Source organism: Lycorma delicatula, chromosome 8 (genome assembly GCF_047948215.1).
Source record: "Lycorma delicatula isolate Av1 chromosome 8, ASM4794821v1, whole genome shotgun sequence".
Classification (NCBI taxonomy): Eukaryota; Metazoa; Arthropoda; class Insecta; order Hemiptera; family Fulgoridae; genus Lycorma; species Lycorma delicatula.
Window position 1 is genome coordinate 33,195,131 of NC_134462.1, and position 16,824 is coordinate 33,211,954.

The 16,824-nt window shown below is 30.8% G+C and overlaps 1 protein-coding gene across 1 annotated transcript in view; it reads left to right on the top strand.

Moving 5' to 3' along the window:
- Positions 1–16,824, top strand: part of LOC142329101 (uncharacterized) — a 490,682-nt gene that overhangs the window by 412,562 nt on the left and 61,296 nt on the right. The window contains exon 2 of the mRNA XM_075373436.1: positions 14,150–14,689. Within this exon, the coding sequence (XP_075229551.1) occupies positions 14,150–14,689 (540 nt within the window). The remainder of the gene's footprint in view (positions 1–14,149; positions 14,690–16,824) is intronic.

Sequence of the window (16,824 nt, forward strand, 5' to 3'; positions counted from 1 at the left end):
AATGTACGTACGTAATCAATATTCCAAGGGGTATCGAGTGGAAACGGGTCAGTCAGTTTTTCTTCGATCCAATCCTAGTAAGAAACTCAATCCGTTCGTCTCGTATGAAGAATAGGTCTCTCTTTTCTCCTTAGCACTGTCGTGCTCCATGTAAGTAGAATGAGCGGGTGGTCTGACGATGAATCATAGTGGTTTTCCACCAGAGTGTATGCAGATGATATACCCGAGGTAACAAAAAAGTCAAGCACATCCGGGATCTTCGTCAGGTCTGTAGGCCAGTATGTCGGCTGGAATCCCGATACCACATCCAGGCACAGATTTTGAACACACCTCCTCAGCATTTATTCTTATTTAGCAAAAAAATAACGATTCATGAAAATTTCACCTAAGATCTTTGTTTTTTTGGTGGGGATAATTTTTAATAAAATTTTATTTTATAATTATCATATTTTATTCTTAAATTATTATATTATCATTTAAAATTATCACATTCCAAGAAACATTTTTAATTTTTTTTTTTTAAATGTTAAATGGAAAAAATTAAATTAAAATCCAATGAAAAATGTACCAATAAAAATTTACCAAAGATTTCTTTTTTAAGGGAGTCGAATTATGATGAAATTCTATTGTAATATTATTAATAAAAATCTATTATTTCAACACAATTCTAAAGTTTAAATTGAAAAAAAAATTTCAAAAATTCCAAAAAATCTATATTTTTAATTTTGTCCGGCTTTCAGATCCATAATGTATTTCTGTTTTTTGGGTCGAGGGGGTAACTTGCATTATCACTACGCTTAGGAAGGTATTAAAAAATTTGGTTAAAAAATATTCAATAAATAAAAATATATTTTTTTCAAGTTTTTGGGGAAAGGTAAATTTTGGGACTAATTTTTTTTTAAATAGTAAGATGTACTAACCTTAATATAAAGTAGGGTTATGTTTGCAAAATTTTGATAAAAATTTACCAAAAACTATCTACCACCTCTCTTTAGATATTGGTCCCAAAATTTTACCAACAAATTACACCATACATACGAGTCTGTATAAAATTTTATAAAAATCGGCTTATGCAGTCAAACGTTATTAAGCTTCTAACACACCAATACACGTATGTATGTATGAACATTAACCCCCATTTTTGGGGTCCCTGGCTCATGGAACGTCGAGAATCAAAAAATCCCATATCCCATTTTTTGACTGACTATCATACTTTTCTTCTCACATCGTAGCTCTAGAGCTATGACGCCGGTAAAGTGAAAATGTTAGTGAAGAAAAGATAATTAATATTAACAGGTGAAAAGTACTTAGAAAACGAGTATTTTGTTACAGCGGTTATAAAGCAATAATTACTACCACTGTAGAACAAAAAAAACTGTTAAGATGTATCATAATCTAGAATTTAAATAAAATTAGTTTTAAAAAGTTCAAACCAATAAAACTTCTTACTTAGACAATTTAAATGTACGCCCCTTTTATTTAGGATTTGATAACAAAGAAATTTATCTTAAGAAAGATAGAGACATCGTGAAATTTATACCAATCAAAGAATATCCCTTCCCACGGATAGATTTAAAGAAAAGGAAATAACCGTTTAATTTTTTTTATAATAAAACGTTCTCGAAAAATTATTTTTAATTAATTTAAAATATTAAAAGACATCTAGTATTCTACCTTTATTAAACATTTAAGTTTGTCAGTAAGCTTCCAAAATATTTAATTCCTTAAAAATGCGATTATTTTTAAACATTTTTTAAATCCATCATTAGTTTAAGGTTAATAAACCTTAAGATTCTTCTCTCGTAAAAAATTATTATTGGCGGAATGGTAGCGATCTCGGCCTTTCATCTGAAGGTATCGGGTTCGAATCCCGGTTAAGATTGGCATTTTTCATACTATACAAAATTCATTATCATCTATCAGTAACTATAAGTGGATGTATGCATTTTTTTTTTACTGTATACACAAATAAATTATTATTATTATTATCATCACGCATACTTGCATATTTTAAATACACATGATTTTATTAAACGGGGCGAATAAATAGACATTATTTACTACAGCAATCAAATGTCAAACTGAATTTCTTCTTAATAAAGGTTTAAAGATTTTGCCACCTTCAATAGCAAATAGTTAATGAATTTAGCTTAATATGGTACTGATATCTCATATACACAATCAACATCATATTGTTAACAAGTTTATTACAAGGATAAAATTACACGAAATTTGTAAATTTAAATCTAATATGACAGCTTTAATAACGTAGAATGACGTATATATATATATATATATGTTATATATATATATATATATATATGTTATATATATATATATATATATATATATATATATGAATAGTATTCATTCTGCGTTGTGTTGAATAATGTATTATTTTGTGTACGTGTTTATGTATGTGTTTTGTGTTCTTGACCTGGTGCGTTTTGTGGAGCAGAATTGAATTGTGGTCGACACATCCCACGTGTTATATATTGTATTGTTATCCGTGTATTCGTGTGTGTGTGATATTGTCCCAGTTCGTTATTATTAATAATAACAACGTTGATTATCATTCATTACTTAAGTAACATATTATAAGCAATAACTAACGACCTACACACACATACACACACCTTTAATATCTGTAACTTTTCCTCCCTCGTTGTATTTAACATTCAGTGATCATCAATTAAATTTTATGAAGTTCATTATAGTTTTATGTAAACGATTTTATGTAAAATTGAACGTAGATATGAATTATAATTCATATGAGTGCTAATTCGTTCATGGCATTAATAAAATTATTATAATACTAGCATTTCCCGTCGCGGCTTCGCTCACAAAATACATAATCAGAATGTGAACATGAATAAAAGAAATTAATTCCTCGACGCCAAGCTTATTTTATTTTTTGAATTACAAAAAATGAATAATTATTCAAAAATACAAAGTATCCTAAAATCAAATTAACACAAATAATACTGAATATGGATGAGTCCAAAAAAAAGTCAGAAAGATAGCAAGTTAGGAAGATCTGCCCCCTGGACCTCTCCTGTGTTCATTCTCATGCTTGTGAGAATAATAATGATAAATAAAAATTAAAGCTTGTTCAATTTATAAAAACTATTAGTGAATTGTAATTTCTTAAGAGCAACAGTTTGGTCAGTATAGATCTCGAAACTTTGAGTGATCTGAAGAATGGGGTTTCAAAATAATCGGCCTCCAGTATAAGTAGTAGTTATACAGTAACTGATTATCCATCCTTCGTACGGGTAAAAATGAATTTTGCCCCTTTTTTAACGTTATCCAACAAACACAATCAACCCCGTTTTTTCTGTACCTTACTTCGATTAATCATATTTAATTTTTTTTTATTATGTATTCTAGTAAAGTAACTGGAGGCAGATGCAGCCTGCTTCCAGTTAGAGTGGCAATGAATTATGTTAGTTGAGCCGCACCGTCGCCTCCTAAAAAATAGAAATTAAAAAAATAAAACTGAAAATGGTTTTTATACATTTATCAGAAGAGTATTTGCAAGCCCAAATAGAGTTAATATCTGATTAGTCTAGTCGGAAATAGGAAACATTTACAATCATTCTTCAAAATGTTTTTACTCTTCTTCACCCCTTTCAAGGCGAATTTTGAAGATCTATAAATTGGTTTTTAGATATTCATATGAAAATTACACATATTAAAAAATCAAGTTTATATCTTCATTTTTTACCGGAAAATTGAAAAAATATATATATATATAATAGGGTTTCAAAAAGCTATTTTAACCCTTTAAACTCGGAATTAAAGAAATCCTTTCATAGGGTCCATTTATACCTAAGAAGAACGTCAATTTATTATCAGTACTTTTTGCTGAGCATTGGTTACGAGTCCGTCAGGACATGTTATTTTGTCTATATATATATTAGCATCCCCATCGCAGCTTCGCCCGATCTATATGGTTACTTGCGTTTTCCATCAGGAGATATTTAGCCGGACATGAATCGCTTCATTCGCCCTTTCCGTCTAGCCAGAGAGCTCTACCCCTTGGACCGCTGAGTTCATTAAACTCATGCTTCTGATAATAATAATGAAAAAAAAAATTAAAGCCTGTTCAATTTATAAAAAAATGTAATTGTATTGTAATTTCTTCAGAGCAACAGTTTGGTCAGTGCAGGATCCGGAAAACTGAGTAATCTGATTGTGGGTTTCAAAACAATCGAGCTCCATTTTAAAAGTAATTGTTAAAACTGGTTACCCGTACTTCGTACAGGTAAAAATGTATTTTTCCCGGTTCTTAGTGTTACCCAACAAACACTACAAGGTGGTGATCGTACTTCGATTCTCATTTTTTAAACATTTTTAATTATTTTTATTTTTTGTTTTTTAGCCAAGTAACCGGAAGCAGGTGCAGCCGGTCCCGTCGCACATACAGTAACATTGGTAGTGGCTGTATTGGTTGAGCCGCTGTGCCATTTACCGTCGCACTCCTTAAAAAATCGAAATGAAAAAACCCGAAAATTTTTATTAGATATTTATCTGAAGTGTATTTGTATGCCCAAATTTAGTGAAAAAATATCTCGTTTAATGTAGTCGGAAACGGGTAACATTTGTATTGTTCAATTTTTTTACCTTTCTTCACCCCTTTCAAGGTCGAATTTCGAATAATTTAGAAAATGGTTTTTAAATATTTATATGAAAATTACTGACACCAAAATTGAAGTTGATAACTTCACGTGTTGCCGAGAAATTAAAAAAAAAAAATAGTAAATTTCATTGTTACTCCATTTTAACCTGTTAAACTCGGAATTTCAAAAACCTCTTTCTTAGTGTGTACTTACCTAAGATGAATCTGTATACAGATTTTCATTTACTTATATTCAAAACGTTTTACTGGGCGTTGATGAATCATGGGCAACTTGTTCTGGCAGTCAGTCAGGGCAAGTTACTTTATAGGTACAGATATATATATATCGGAACGGAACGCAAGAATGGCGGAAGTTTCAATATTTCTCGCTACAGATCGAAGAACCTGGACAATGTACCTTGCTGCTGTATCTTTCTATTATCGGACAGATTTCATCGGTTATTTAGTGGCGGTTATAAATTTTAAGTTTTATTTGTGGACGGATTTGGTAATTTGCGTTCCTATCCGTATGGACCATGGTGTAATTTATTTACTGGTTCTGGCCGTGATAGACTAAGCGTTTGAGCCTAGTAATCCCGGCGTGATTCCCCTTCAGTCGATCCGCTGAAGTACCTTCGGTACCAGCACATATGGGCTAGCAGGAGTGCGCCTACCGGAGCTCTAGTTATTTGGAGGGAGAAATGCGCCCCGTTCTCCGGAGGGAGTCGCATATGCTGACTAAATGAGATTGTGATCTCTTCGTGGGACGGTGTGGAGTGTTGTCTAGCTTTTTATAGTTTTAACAAAATCTAATTGCGAAAACGGTCACTGTCGCGGCCGGAATTTTCGTGCGGTTTCCATTTATAGGTTGCGCGATATAAAGGCTCCTAAGCCTGTGGTTTGTCATTTTTTGACTCTCGTACCGCCTTCTTCACGGTGGTTCGTTTAATACGGCATGAGACCGTTTTCTTACACCCTGTGGAGTACGGTCCTCTCGGCAGATGTCCCGGAGATGGCCGAGTTCGGACACGGCCGCTCTCCCGAACAGTCTGCGTGTCTGCGCCACTCCCACTTTGGTTACGATGTGTAGTCCCGCATGTAGCGAAGAGTGACGTTATATATTTATATATATATATATAGATGCAAATATTCTTGCATTCCTGCTTTCTATTTAATAGGTTGTCAAAAAATTCAACGTAATGATGTTTTTATCAATTGAAATATATTATTATTTATTGATTTTCCAAATTGTATAATTTGGCCGATATTTTTTCCATAAATAAACCGTTTGACGTTTCTTTGGATTTTAGATTCCAAACTTTTTTTATAAATCTTTATTTAATTTTTTTTTTTTTTTTTTTTTAATTTTTAACGGTAATTTTATACTTGAAATATATTTATAATATTAAAATAAGTTGTAATGTTTTTTTAATAATTTTTTAATTTGTACTTTAATTAGTTTTTTATTCTAATTACAAAAAAGATAAAATAGATTAAGTGACAATTTCTTAAGATTTTTTCATATGAAATTAAGACAGAATATTTTTTCTCATTTGTGTAACTGGAATTTAAAATTTAAAAAATAAAGTTTTTAACAAGATAAAATAAAATAATAATAATATAAAAATTATAGAACAAAACTTAATTAGTTTAATGATAGATCTCAGAAAAAAAAGAAAAGATATTCTTAAATATATACATAAATTAATTAAATAAGACCCTTGGTTCTATATTTGCTGACTTTTTTAGTATCGCAAATTAATATTATGTTATCTAACTTGAACTTTCTTTTCTGATTTTTATACGAATTTATCAGCTGTGTTCTTTTCTCATGATTTTACAAGTCGGATGTACGAATAAACAAACGAACCACTTATATATATTTCGTCTGTATAGTAATAATAACTAGCTAGATAACTTGAACAACAATAACCATGTTTCAACAAGTGTATGTTGTGTGTGTGTGTGTGTGTGTGTGTGTGTGTGTGTGTGTGTGTGTGTGTGTGTTACAGTAATTAATATACCTGAAGCAAAACAGACCGACAAACTATTTAATGAATATTTTGCCCGGGAGGAGAGAATTTTTATTTCCTATTGATATTACTCCTTCTTTTTATTCTTCCTTCTATTTATTTATATAACAGCTGTTGTATTATGTTTTTCCCTTTTTTTTTTACTATATAATAATAGCAACAAGCGTATTATTAATCTAATCTTTAATGAAATTAAAAATATTCTGGAGGGACTAAATTAATTACGTAGTTACATTTTTTTGTGTCTATATACACAAGTTTTCATTTTGTTTCATTAATTCAGATTTAAACACTCACCCAACTATACATCGTTTTTTTTTCTTTTTCAAAATGCTGGTTGTATTTATCAATTTAAAAAAAAAATATTCTTAATAACTTTACAATGGTGGTCATATTATAATTATTTACATAACCTAGTAATTTAAACTATGACAGTCTATAAATATACATACGCATGCGCACATTTATCCGCATGTTACCTATAAGGATAGAAAGAGGTGTTAGTGCGGTTGGTTCGGCTGTATTTTGTATGTCGTATAGAAAGTTATAGGTGGTATGTGTATTATAATTTGTTTAGTGGTGGCTCTCTAGTAAAATATTTTACGCTAATTATAAGGATTAAAATACAGTTACCGGAAGTTGTTTTTATGTGAGTCATGAATAGAGAAATGTAGCCTATTTCAAAAGTTAATTTCATTCTGAATAATTTTATATTCAAAATTTGTGTTTATGCACCCATTTAAGTTGACTACTTTCACTTTGTGAAACATATTGACATTGTAAAATAAAAATCGGTTCGGTAAAATCCCGTAAATCATTTTCGTATCTTAAAATACAACCTTAAAAATAAAATCTTTTCAAATAATGGATAGATTAAGGTCGAAATCAATAATAATAATAATAAATACGCTATATGTAAATGATGTAAAAATAAGTCGTAAAATAAAATTCAATTGGTTATTGTAATTTTAAATTTAATTACCAAAAGTTACATGTTTAATTGGTTAAGCAATAAAGTTATGAAGGATGGAACAAATAACATCTTAAGCAGAAAGCCAATTTAGCTTCATTCAAAAAGATATATATACAACTGATATGAATTACATATTAAAATTCTTAAAAATAATTCGAAGGACGTTTAGAGTAGGCAAGCGAAAATAATATAAAAACTAAAATACAAAATTTTTTTTTTTATTAAGCTGTAAGTATTCTTGAATAAATTGGCTGTAGAATATCGAAAATGATTAATTATGAAAACAATTCCAACAGTCATGATAAAATTATTTCAGCCAATCTTTTGCCTACCCTTTTTTAAATACGAATATTTCCATATACAAAGTATCTGAACAATTAATTTTAGGTCAGAATTATATAGTAGTAATAGGTTTTTTAAACTTTTTAATCATTTGTTAAGTAGAAGTAAAAAATAAATCTTAAAAAGTCATAAATTATTAACTAAAAATATTTAAACTGGAGCTATTAAATTTGTTATGTTAAAATAAAACATTAGGTGATGGAGTAGTAGCGGTCTCGGCCTTTTACCTGGAGGTACCGGTTTCGAATCCCGGTCAGGCATAGAATTACGCTAAAAATTTTCATTTTCATATTTTATGCACAAACTTCTCTATAAGCTTTTGTAGTGAATTAGTTTATCAGTTAAAAAAAAATTCCTGTACCTATTTATTCATCAATCGATATTTGGTTGAACAGTTAGTTCTGTTGGATATTTCCGTACGGTATCAGCAATGATTTATTGAAGTTTTAGTCTGCTTTAGGATGAATCTTCAATAACGAAAAAAATAAATCTGTTATGCAAAATAAAGATTTCTTAAATTTCTTCTTAAGGATTATAAGTGTCTAAAAAAAATTATTAAAAAGTATGCGTTTTCAACGTTTGTGTCATTATCAGTTTAAAAAAATTATAAAAATATAATAAAATAATTAAAATAACTACTTAATTACATTATAATTTTTTTGTTTATTTGTCTAATTATAATAATTTATTTGATAGAAATCTTCTACTAAAGATCGCAAAAACCAGCGTAACTAACAATATAATTGATTTTGACATTTAATTAATCGGTACGGAAAGGAAACGTGTAATCCAATATCCTTATTATAAATGGAAAAACTTACTTATGGATAAAGAACTGTAAGTAACCGTAAGCTATTGTTAAGGAGCTTATAATCAAAATAAATCGCTGACTAAAACAGTAATACAAAATTTTATGCGTCGAATAATAATTGTAATCAAAGGAACGTTTAGAAGCTATAAAAAAAAATAAATAAAAAATTAAAAACCAATTTTTAAATGGAAGAAAGAAAACCAAATATTTTTGAGTTAGTGGTATAAAACACTTTCGATCAACCAGATGTTTAAATATTAACTCATCGGGTTGGTCTAGTGGTGACGTCATCGCAAATCAGCTGATTTTAAGTCGAGAGTTCTAAGGTTCAAATCCTAGTAAAGTCAGTTATATTTATACGGATTTGAATATTAGATCGTAGATACCGGTGTTGTTTGGTGGTTAAGTTTCAATTAACCACACATCTCAGGAATGGTCAAACTGAGACTGTACAAGACTACACTTCATTTACATACATATGATCCTCTGAAGTTAATATCTTACGGTGGTTCCGGAGGCTAATCAGAAAAATAAATATATTTAAATTTTAAATTCAGCATTTTACAAATCATTTGGGAAATCCAAAGAAAACATATCCATTAAATAATTATAAATACTAATTAATACATGGAGGAAGAAGAAAAAAGTAAATCAAGAAAAATTTTACGAACAATAAAGAAATATTTAATAAAATTGGTACCCAAAATAGACAACAGGAATATTGTATAGTAAACATGCTATTGAACAGGGTGAAGAAAAACGTGAAAGTTATAACGGCTATGACAGAAGAAAATTATATTGTTAAATATGAACTTTTCATTTTATTTTATCAATTTTTTCAATCAGTAATCCTTCTTTTTTTTTGTTAGTATTGGATTTGGAAATCTAAGTCGAACGTCTGAAAATTGGATTATTTTTGGTTGGTGAAAGTTTAAAAATCAATCACACAAAAATTCTTTATTTCAAATTATTAAAAAAAGTTTCCTTGTTTATTACCGTAATTTTAGGCTTAGGATTGTTTGTTATATTATAATTTTTATTTAATTCTGTAGTAATATTTTTTGGGTCGATTTTGATAGATAGAAAAAAAAATCGTGTGGGCTTAAAGTAGTTCTTAAGATTGTAGGTAGACAACTCTTTATAAACTATCGAGTATAAATATTTTAATATAAGTAAATAATAATGCAGAAATTTCACTGTATTGTACTTCTGATTTTTAATGTGTGATTTGCTATCACATAATGTAAAAATAAACGGAACTAGGCTTGTTTGTCTATGGAAAGTACATTGCGTGCGTGTGTGTTTAGTCGAAGAGAAAGGTTAAGTCGGTGTCATTAAGAGATTCAAGTTGTGTCTTGTTTTCTGTTAAAAAGAGTTTGGAGTAGTTAGTGGAATTAAAGAGGCGGATTATGTTTTATTAGAGTAGCCCGTCTGTTTTCTCCCGGGGCACCGGAGATCCTATCTTTGAACAACTAAAGTATTAACGCAAATTATCGCTACAAAAATTATTATTTATTTTTATTATTCATTGTTTTTAAATTACTTTTAACAACGTTTTTACCTCTTATAATAATATAACTGCGGGCGTGTTTTGTTTTTTCTTTTTCAATTTATTTATACACCGTGGTACAAACTAACAACCACATTTTATATGCGTGTACATGTTAAATGGTATACCGGAAAAATATTTAAACTGCTCCATAGCGGCGTAAGAATTGCAAATTTTTACACATAATTTATATAGCCTACATATAACATGCATAAAACAACACGTGTATATATATATATATTATAAATATATATGTATAAAATAGGGCTACGTGTAAGTTTATTTGTACCTGTTATTGGTATAACGATAATTTTATACTTGCAGGAAATATTTGTACGAGGGATGATGTTCGTTAAAACCTATAAAATTATTTTAATATAATTTCACAAGTTTCATATTGCATAATATTGTCAAGGAAATGTTTCAAACAAGAGACATCCATTAGTCACACTACTTATTTACTTTAAATAAGCTTACAAGATCAACGTCTAATAATATAGACATATAAATTCATACAAATCTTTTGTAACATTACGAATTGCGAGATATTGAAAGGAGAATTAATTGATGGTGACGCACTGCACCAGCACACTAAATTAATTTGCGTTTCCATAGAATCCCTTATCCGTACCACCTAACTCACTCGTCACATATTCCCGCCTTTCTCAAGCACCTCTACAATAATTGTTACGAGTACAGTTTTAGAATGGTATATATATTTATCTCATCTTTGGCACAGCAACAGTCTCCATCAACTAAACAAACATAAAGTAATCAGGAATGAGCAGTTAATGAATGAAACTAAACATACTTATGAGGTGTAGTGATATCATTCAGACCCGATCTACAAAGATCGTAATGCAATTCTCAACTGTAAAATAAAAACAAATATATAATCTATCACTAATAATTAAATACCCACCAGATAATTGAAAGATCTAGCAACGGGACTAATGTCCAGGCTCTACGATGAATAAGGGAGTAAAATATTCTCTGATACCCTTGCGTTGGGTTCCTATCATCCGGTTCTGAATGTTGGCTTTAGAAGAGTCATACCACCCGTTAGGAATTTGTTTGGCCAGTGTATAATTCAGCTGGAAAATATATTACGCTTCACAATTTTGTGGATGAATGAGTGAAAATCTATTTTTAACTAGCTATTTAGTATATGAAAGAAAATAAATTAATTGCATAATACATTTCAACTATTCAACATAATATCGCAATCCATAATATATGTTTCCATCCTAAGAAATGATATCCCGATTTCTTTAGAAGTTGTGGGAATGTGGCGTTTACTACATAGGGGAGCTCTTTGAAGCAGTTCTTTGAATGAGTTAATTCGTTTCGTTTCTTATTCACTCTGTAAGTATATTTCTTTCCTTTCTCATTATTATTCCCTTTCTTTCATCTATGATTTCTTCTACATTATTCTGTATTTATCGGCTAGGTATCAACTGGATGAATTATAAGAATTTTGGGCACCTATATATATACTTGCGTTCTGAGTTAGTATGGTTTTATAAGTGCGGCTTGTCTACAGACCTCTCTATGGATCCTATTTTCTTCCTAGTGTCTTTCTTTCATTTTCCTGTTTAGCTTCCGCTAATTACCGTTCAGATAATACTTCAGAGGATGAATGAGGATTATATGTATGAGTGTAAATGAAGTGTAGTCTTGTACAGTCTCAGTTCGACCATTCCTGACAAGTGTGGTTAATTGAAATCCAACCACCAAAGAACACCAGTATCCATGATTTAGCATTAAAATCCGTGTAAAAATAACTGACTTTAGTAGGACTTGAACGCTGGAACTCTCAACTTCCAAATCAGCTGATTAGGGAAGACGCGTTCACCACTATACTAATCCGGTGGGTTTTCTTCCTAGTTTCTATATAACTTAAACCTACCGGGCTGGTCCAATGGTTAACTTGTCATCGCAAATCAGGTTCAAATCCCAGTAAACTTTTCATCGCAAATCAGGTTCAAATCCTAGTAAAGGCAATTACTTTTATACAAATTTGAATACTAAATCGTGGATACCGGTGTTCTTTGATGGTTGGGTTTCAGTTAACCATAAATCTCAGGAATGGTTGATCTGAGACTATACAAAACTAGACATCATTAACACTCATACCTATCATCCTCATTCATCTTCTGAACACCTTATGGGTTCCAGAGAACAGAAAAAGAGAGAGAGTGTCTACAAAACTTAAGCTGAGTTGCTTACTGACTAGGACAAGGTCTATTCAGTAATTCCAACCGGATTCATACATATCACACATAAATGTATTCATCATAAAACTTTTCATCTTGACCGACGATTTACTTGGGCGAAACATATCAAATCGAAGCGGAAGCAGTTGAATCTCAAGTTTAAAAACATGTACTGGCTGATAGGACATAGATCTTCGCTTTCAGTAGAAAGTAAATTATTGATTTATAACTCAGTTTTGAACCCTGTTTGGACTTACGGGCTTGAATTGTGGGATACGGCATGCAGTTCCAGTATTTGTTTTTTTTTTTTTGGTTTGTTTTACCTCCGGGTCCGCACTCAAGCAATTCATTCCGCAGAGGATGAGATGAATGTTTTGTAGCGTGTGTGAAAAATGCCATGCCTGACCGGGATTCGTACCCAGGACCTCAGTTCCAGTATTGACATTCTTGAACACTGCTAGACAAAACATTGTGATAAGTGTTAAACATACCTTGGTACATAAGCAATAGCGTCATGTATAACGATCTTAAGTTGCGAACTGTGCGACAGGATCTCTCTGGTCAGCCTACGTTATTAAAATCGTTTGAATCGGCACCCGAATTATTTGGCGGTCAATTTATTGGATAACACGATCAGTGATTTTTCAAGATTGATGAGGAACAATATTCTTGGTTTGCCTTATCGTTTCAGTTAGGTGACTTTATGGTCTGGGCGTACGGAGTGCTTTTCTATTTCCTTTTTTTATTTTTTGTTTTTATTATAAATGAGTTTGAGAAATACCATTTACGCGCAGCCCCCCCCCCACATAAATGGGGGAGTGTCGGACTCGCAAAGGTCGTCCAGATGTTATTAAGAGCCTATGTGTACCCGCACCCTACCGACTAAAACTCATATCTCACCGTTTCTCCTCCTCCGGGACGGTCCTGCAGTTTAAGCATTGCGCGGGCCCAGGAGGTGCCTGTAGGGTCCAGGGGTCCAGAGTCCCTGTGCTTCATCACCATCGCCCATCCGCACAAGTGAAGATGCACGACGGCTCCACAGGGGGCTGTCTTTCGACCCTTCACCTTCAAGTCACTTTCTTAGCCTGAGTCTGAGGTCTTTTGTATGGAACTCTGATTCCTTGGTGGTGATCTTCAGTCCTCTTAGTGATCTGGGTTCTAAATCAGGCTCTATCCCTTTCTCTAGCTTCTTTCGCTTTAGTTTTCAGGATACTAGTTGCTAGGTGTACTACCTTCTATTTCATTATTAAGGCACAAGCCGCTGGGTCTGTGTCTACTTAATGTTAGTTCAAATAGATCTTATTTACTTGTTCTTCAATTATCTTGCTGAACAGATTGTAAAGTTTCTGTCTCATTGTAATAATGGAAAAAAATTAAATTCCTTTCATAAAACAGGAAAGTCGTAGTGAAATTATATTAAACATATTTTAATTATAGTATTGAATTTTAATCTTAGTTATTTAATAAATTTCACGTCCTCTTATTTTCATTACCTCTATCATCATTTAATTGTATTTTTATTAGTATTATGTTTAACTTATAATTTAAATTTAAAATTTCATTTTATAATTTTTTAATTAATTTTCGTTTTTAATTTGTTTCAGGGAACAGTACTTGTTTAATGTATTCGAGGTGATCGTTTCAACTTTAGAATCGAAATTACAAAGGATAGAGAATCTAGATAGGGCTGTTGAACATTTAATGAGGCGAGTTGAACAGCTCGACTCTAGGGTAACCGATAACATAGATAAAACCGATTCAGTAATATCAAAATTAAGAGCACTAGATTTAAAACCGATAGAATTAGATATGAAATTGGTATCGCTAGATAGAAAAGTGAGTGATATCGATACAAAATTGGTCGTGCTTAAAAATCAATTAGATTCAAATCTTTTACCGGGAGATGATATAATAAATGCAGAAGCCAGTGAAAAGAAACCTGTTGTGGACGTTTCAAAACTCTTAGGATCCGAAATCGATGCTCTGAGAACGTCAACGGCTAGCGTCGATCGTAAACTTCAATTCCACATAAACCTTGTATCTGAAAATCTAGGAAAAGTAATCTCTATGATAACCGATATACACGAGGCAGTCGTTGAACCCGTCATCATACAAACTGGACAACCTCACCAATACAGAAACAGGTAAGCGTATACGTTTTATCAAAGTAATAAAATATACTTGTTAAGTAATTGTAGATATTTATACATGTTTTCTTACTAATACTCAAAGGTATATCTTATATTTCTTACAAGAAAAAATATTCCTTAGTCATCGTTCCCTCAACATCAGCTAGATTAACAAATTATCGAAATTAGATTTGGTTAAAATCTCTATATCACAACAATATCAATTAATGACATATTTTTTGGTAATTATTTGGTTGAGGTGCCTCACCCCGAATTCACAAAAAAAAAATCAAATTCATTCAAAATTAATATTTATTCATTTAATGATGTATTTTAGGTGTAGGAAAATAGAAAATTAGTAAAAATTTACATAGTGATACAAATAACATACAATAAAAATCGAAAAAAATACTTACATCATAATGAAACATTATATTTAAAGATATAAACAATTAATTAAACAGTTAATCTGAATCAGTCTGCGATGATACTTCTGCAGAATCATCACACACGCGATTTGCTGGATCAATGTGTATCTCACTTATAATTCGCCATAAATGGTGAAATCGTGTATAATAATCACAATACTTCCTTTAAAATAAAAATTCGGCCATATGTTCGTGGAAATGGTGTTTGGAATTTCCATAACGTGGTATATTGCTTCTTACTTTCCTCCTTTGACGTTCGACTGTCTGCGTATGTGCCCCAGTTGTTCACTCGTATTTACTTACTGAACACTGTAAGTTTCTATAAGGAAAACTCAGAAAACTTAGACGCCGTGTGAAAATAGCAGACAACAATGTAATGTAATGAATACGTTATAAATAATAGAAGTAGTGTAGTGAATAAGGAAGAATTCTACATTATCCGGAAGTGAGAATCTGCATTATCGAGTATATCAATATTCAAATATCTACTTTTCCGACACTTCATTTCCATCATAAAATACATTTCAAAAGATTTTACAACGATTTGATATGTTTTTTTGTGATATCGGGGTGAGGCATCTCAACAAAATAATTACCTATTTTTTTTATATTTATTAAAGACAATATTTATATATGTTTTCATTTTATAAAGCTTTTTCTTATCACAGTAATTAAACTATTTTCTTTCCTACTGATTTTTAATGGTTATATTGCATTTTATTCACAAAAATAGGTACATAAATTTGTTGCTTTGTATTACCTTTTCTAACCTCTATAACCATATATCTTAATTTTTTGTCCACTTGATCACTTGCATTTACAAGACGTTTTAGTACCATAATCCTACTTTTGAATTATCAAAAATACGTTTATCCTATTTTTACATGTTATTTACGCGTACTTCATTAACATAATTGTGTATATATATAATTAAAGTTTTCAGTTTCTTCTACATTACACATTTTTTTTAAATATTTCTTTATTTTATTTTACTTTATATTTTGTGTAATGTTACATTTGTAAATAGTTCACTCTCAATGTTTTTCTTTATGAATTTTCTACATTCATTAAAAAGATTATTTTTCATAGATTGTTCTTCATTCCAGAAACAATTTTTTTTCAGTCCTTTTTTTGTAAAAAAAGGATTATAAAATATATTCTATTACATTCCAGGTTAGGTGAGGTTCTTATAAACAACACAAATTAATATTTTCATTTTTTACATTTTGTTTTATTTTTTTACTTCCTTGTACGAAGTAAAAAAAGAATCGTGATCGCAAAAAAATTTGGTTTTCAGATTTCAACGGAAATAACCATTTTGACCATCTCTGAATCCATTTTGAATAGTTTCGGCGTGACGTCTGTACGTACATACTTATGATGTACGTATCTAGCATAACCCAAAAACGATTAGCCGTAAGATGTTGAAATTTTTTATTGTAGGATTTTTATTGATAGTAGGATTGTTTTCTAGTTGTGAACCTTCCCTTTTGATTGCGATCGACTGGACCAAAAGTGTCCAAAAAACATAAAATCCCAAAAATATTTGGATTTTGGACTTTTTCTTAAATGCAGTAATAAGAGCTTTTCAACGATAAGTACATAATGGTACTTATTTTCATTGATTCCAGAGTTATAGCCAAATAAACTTTTAAATAATGAAATATTTGAATCTTACAAGGGGGAAGGCACATCGGTTCGAATCAGACTTCATCTCCTTTT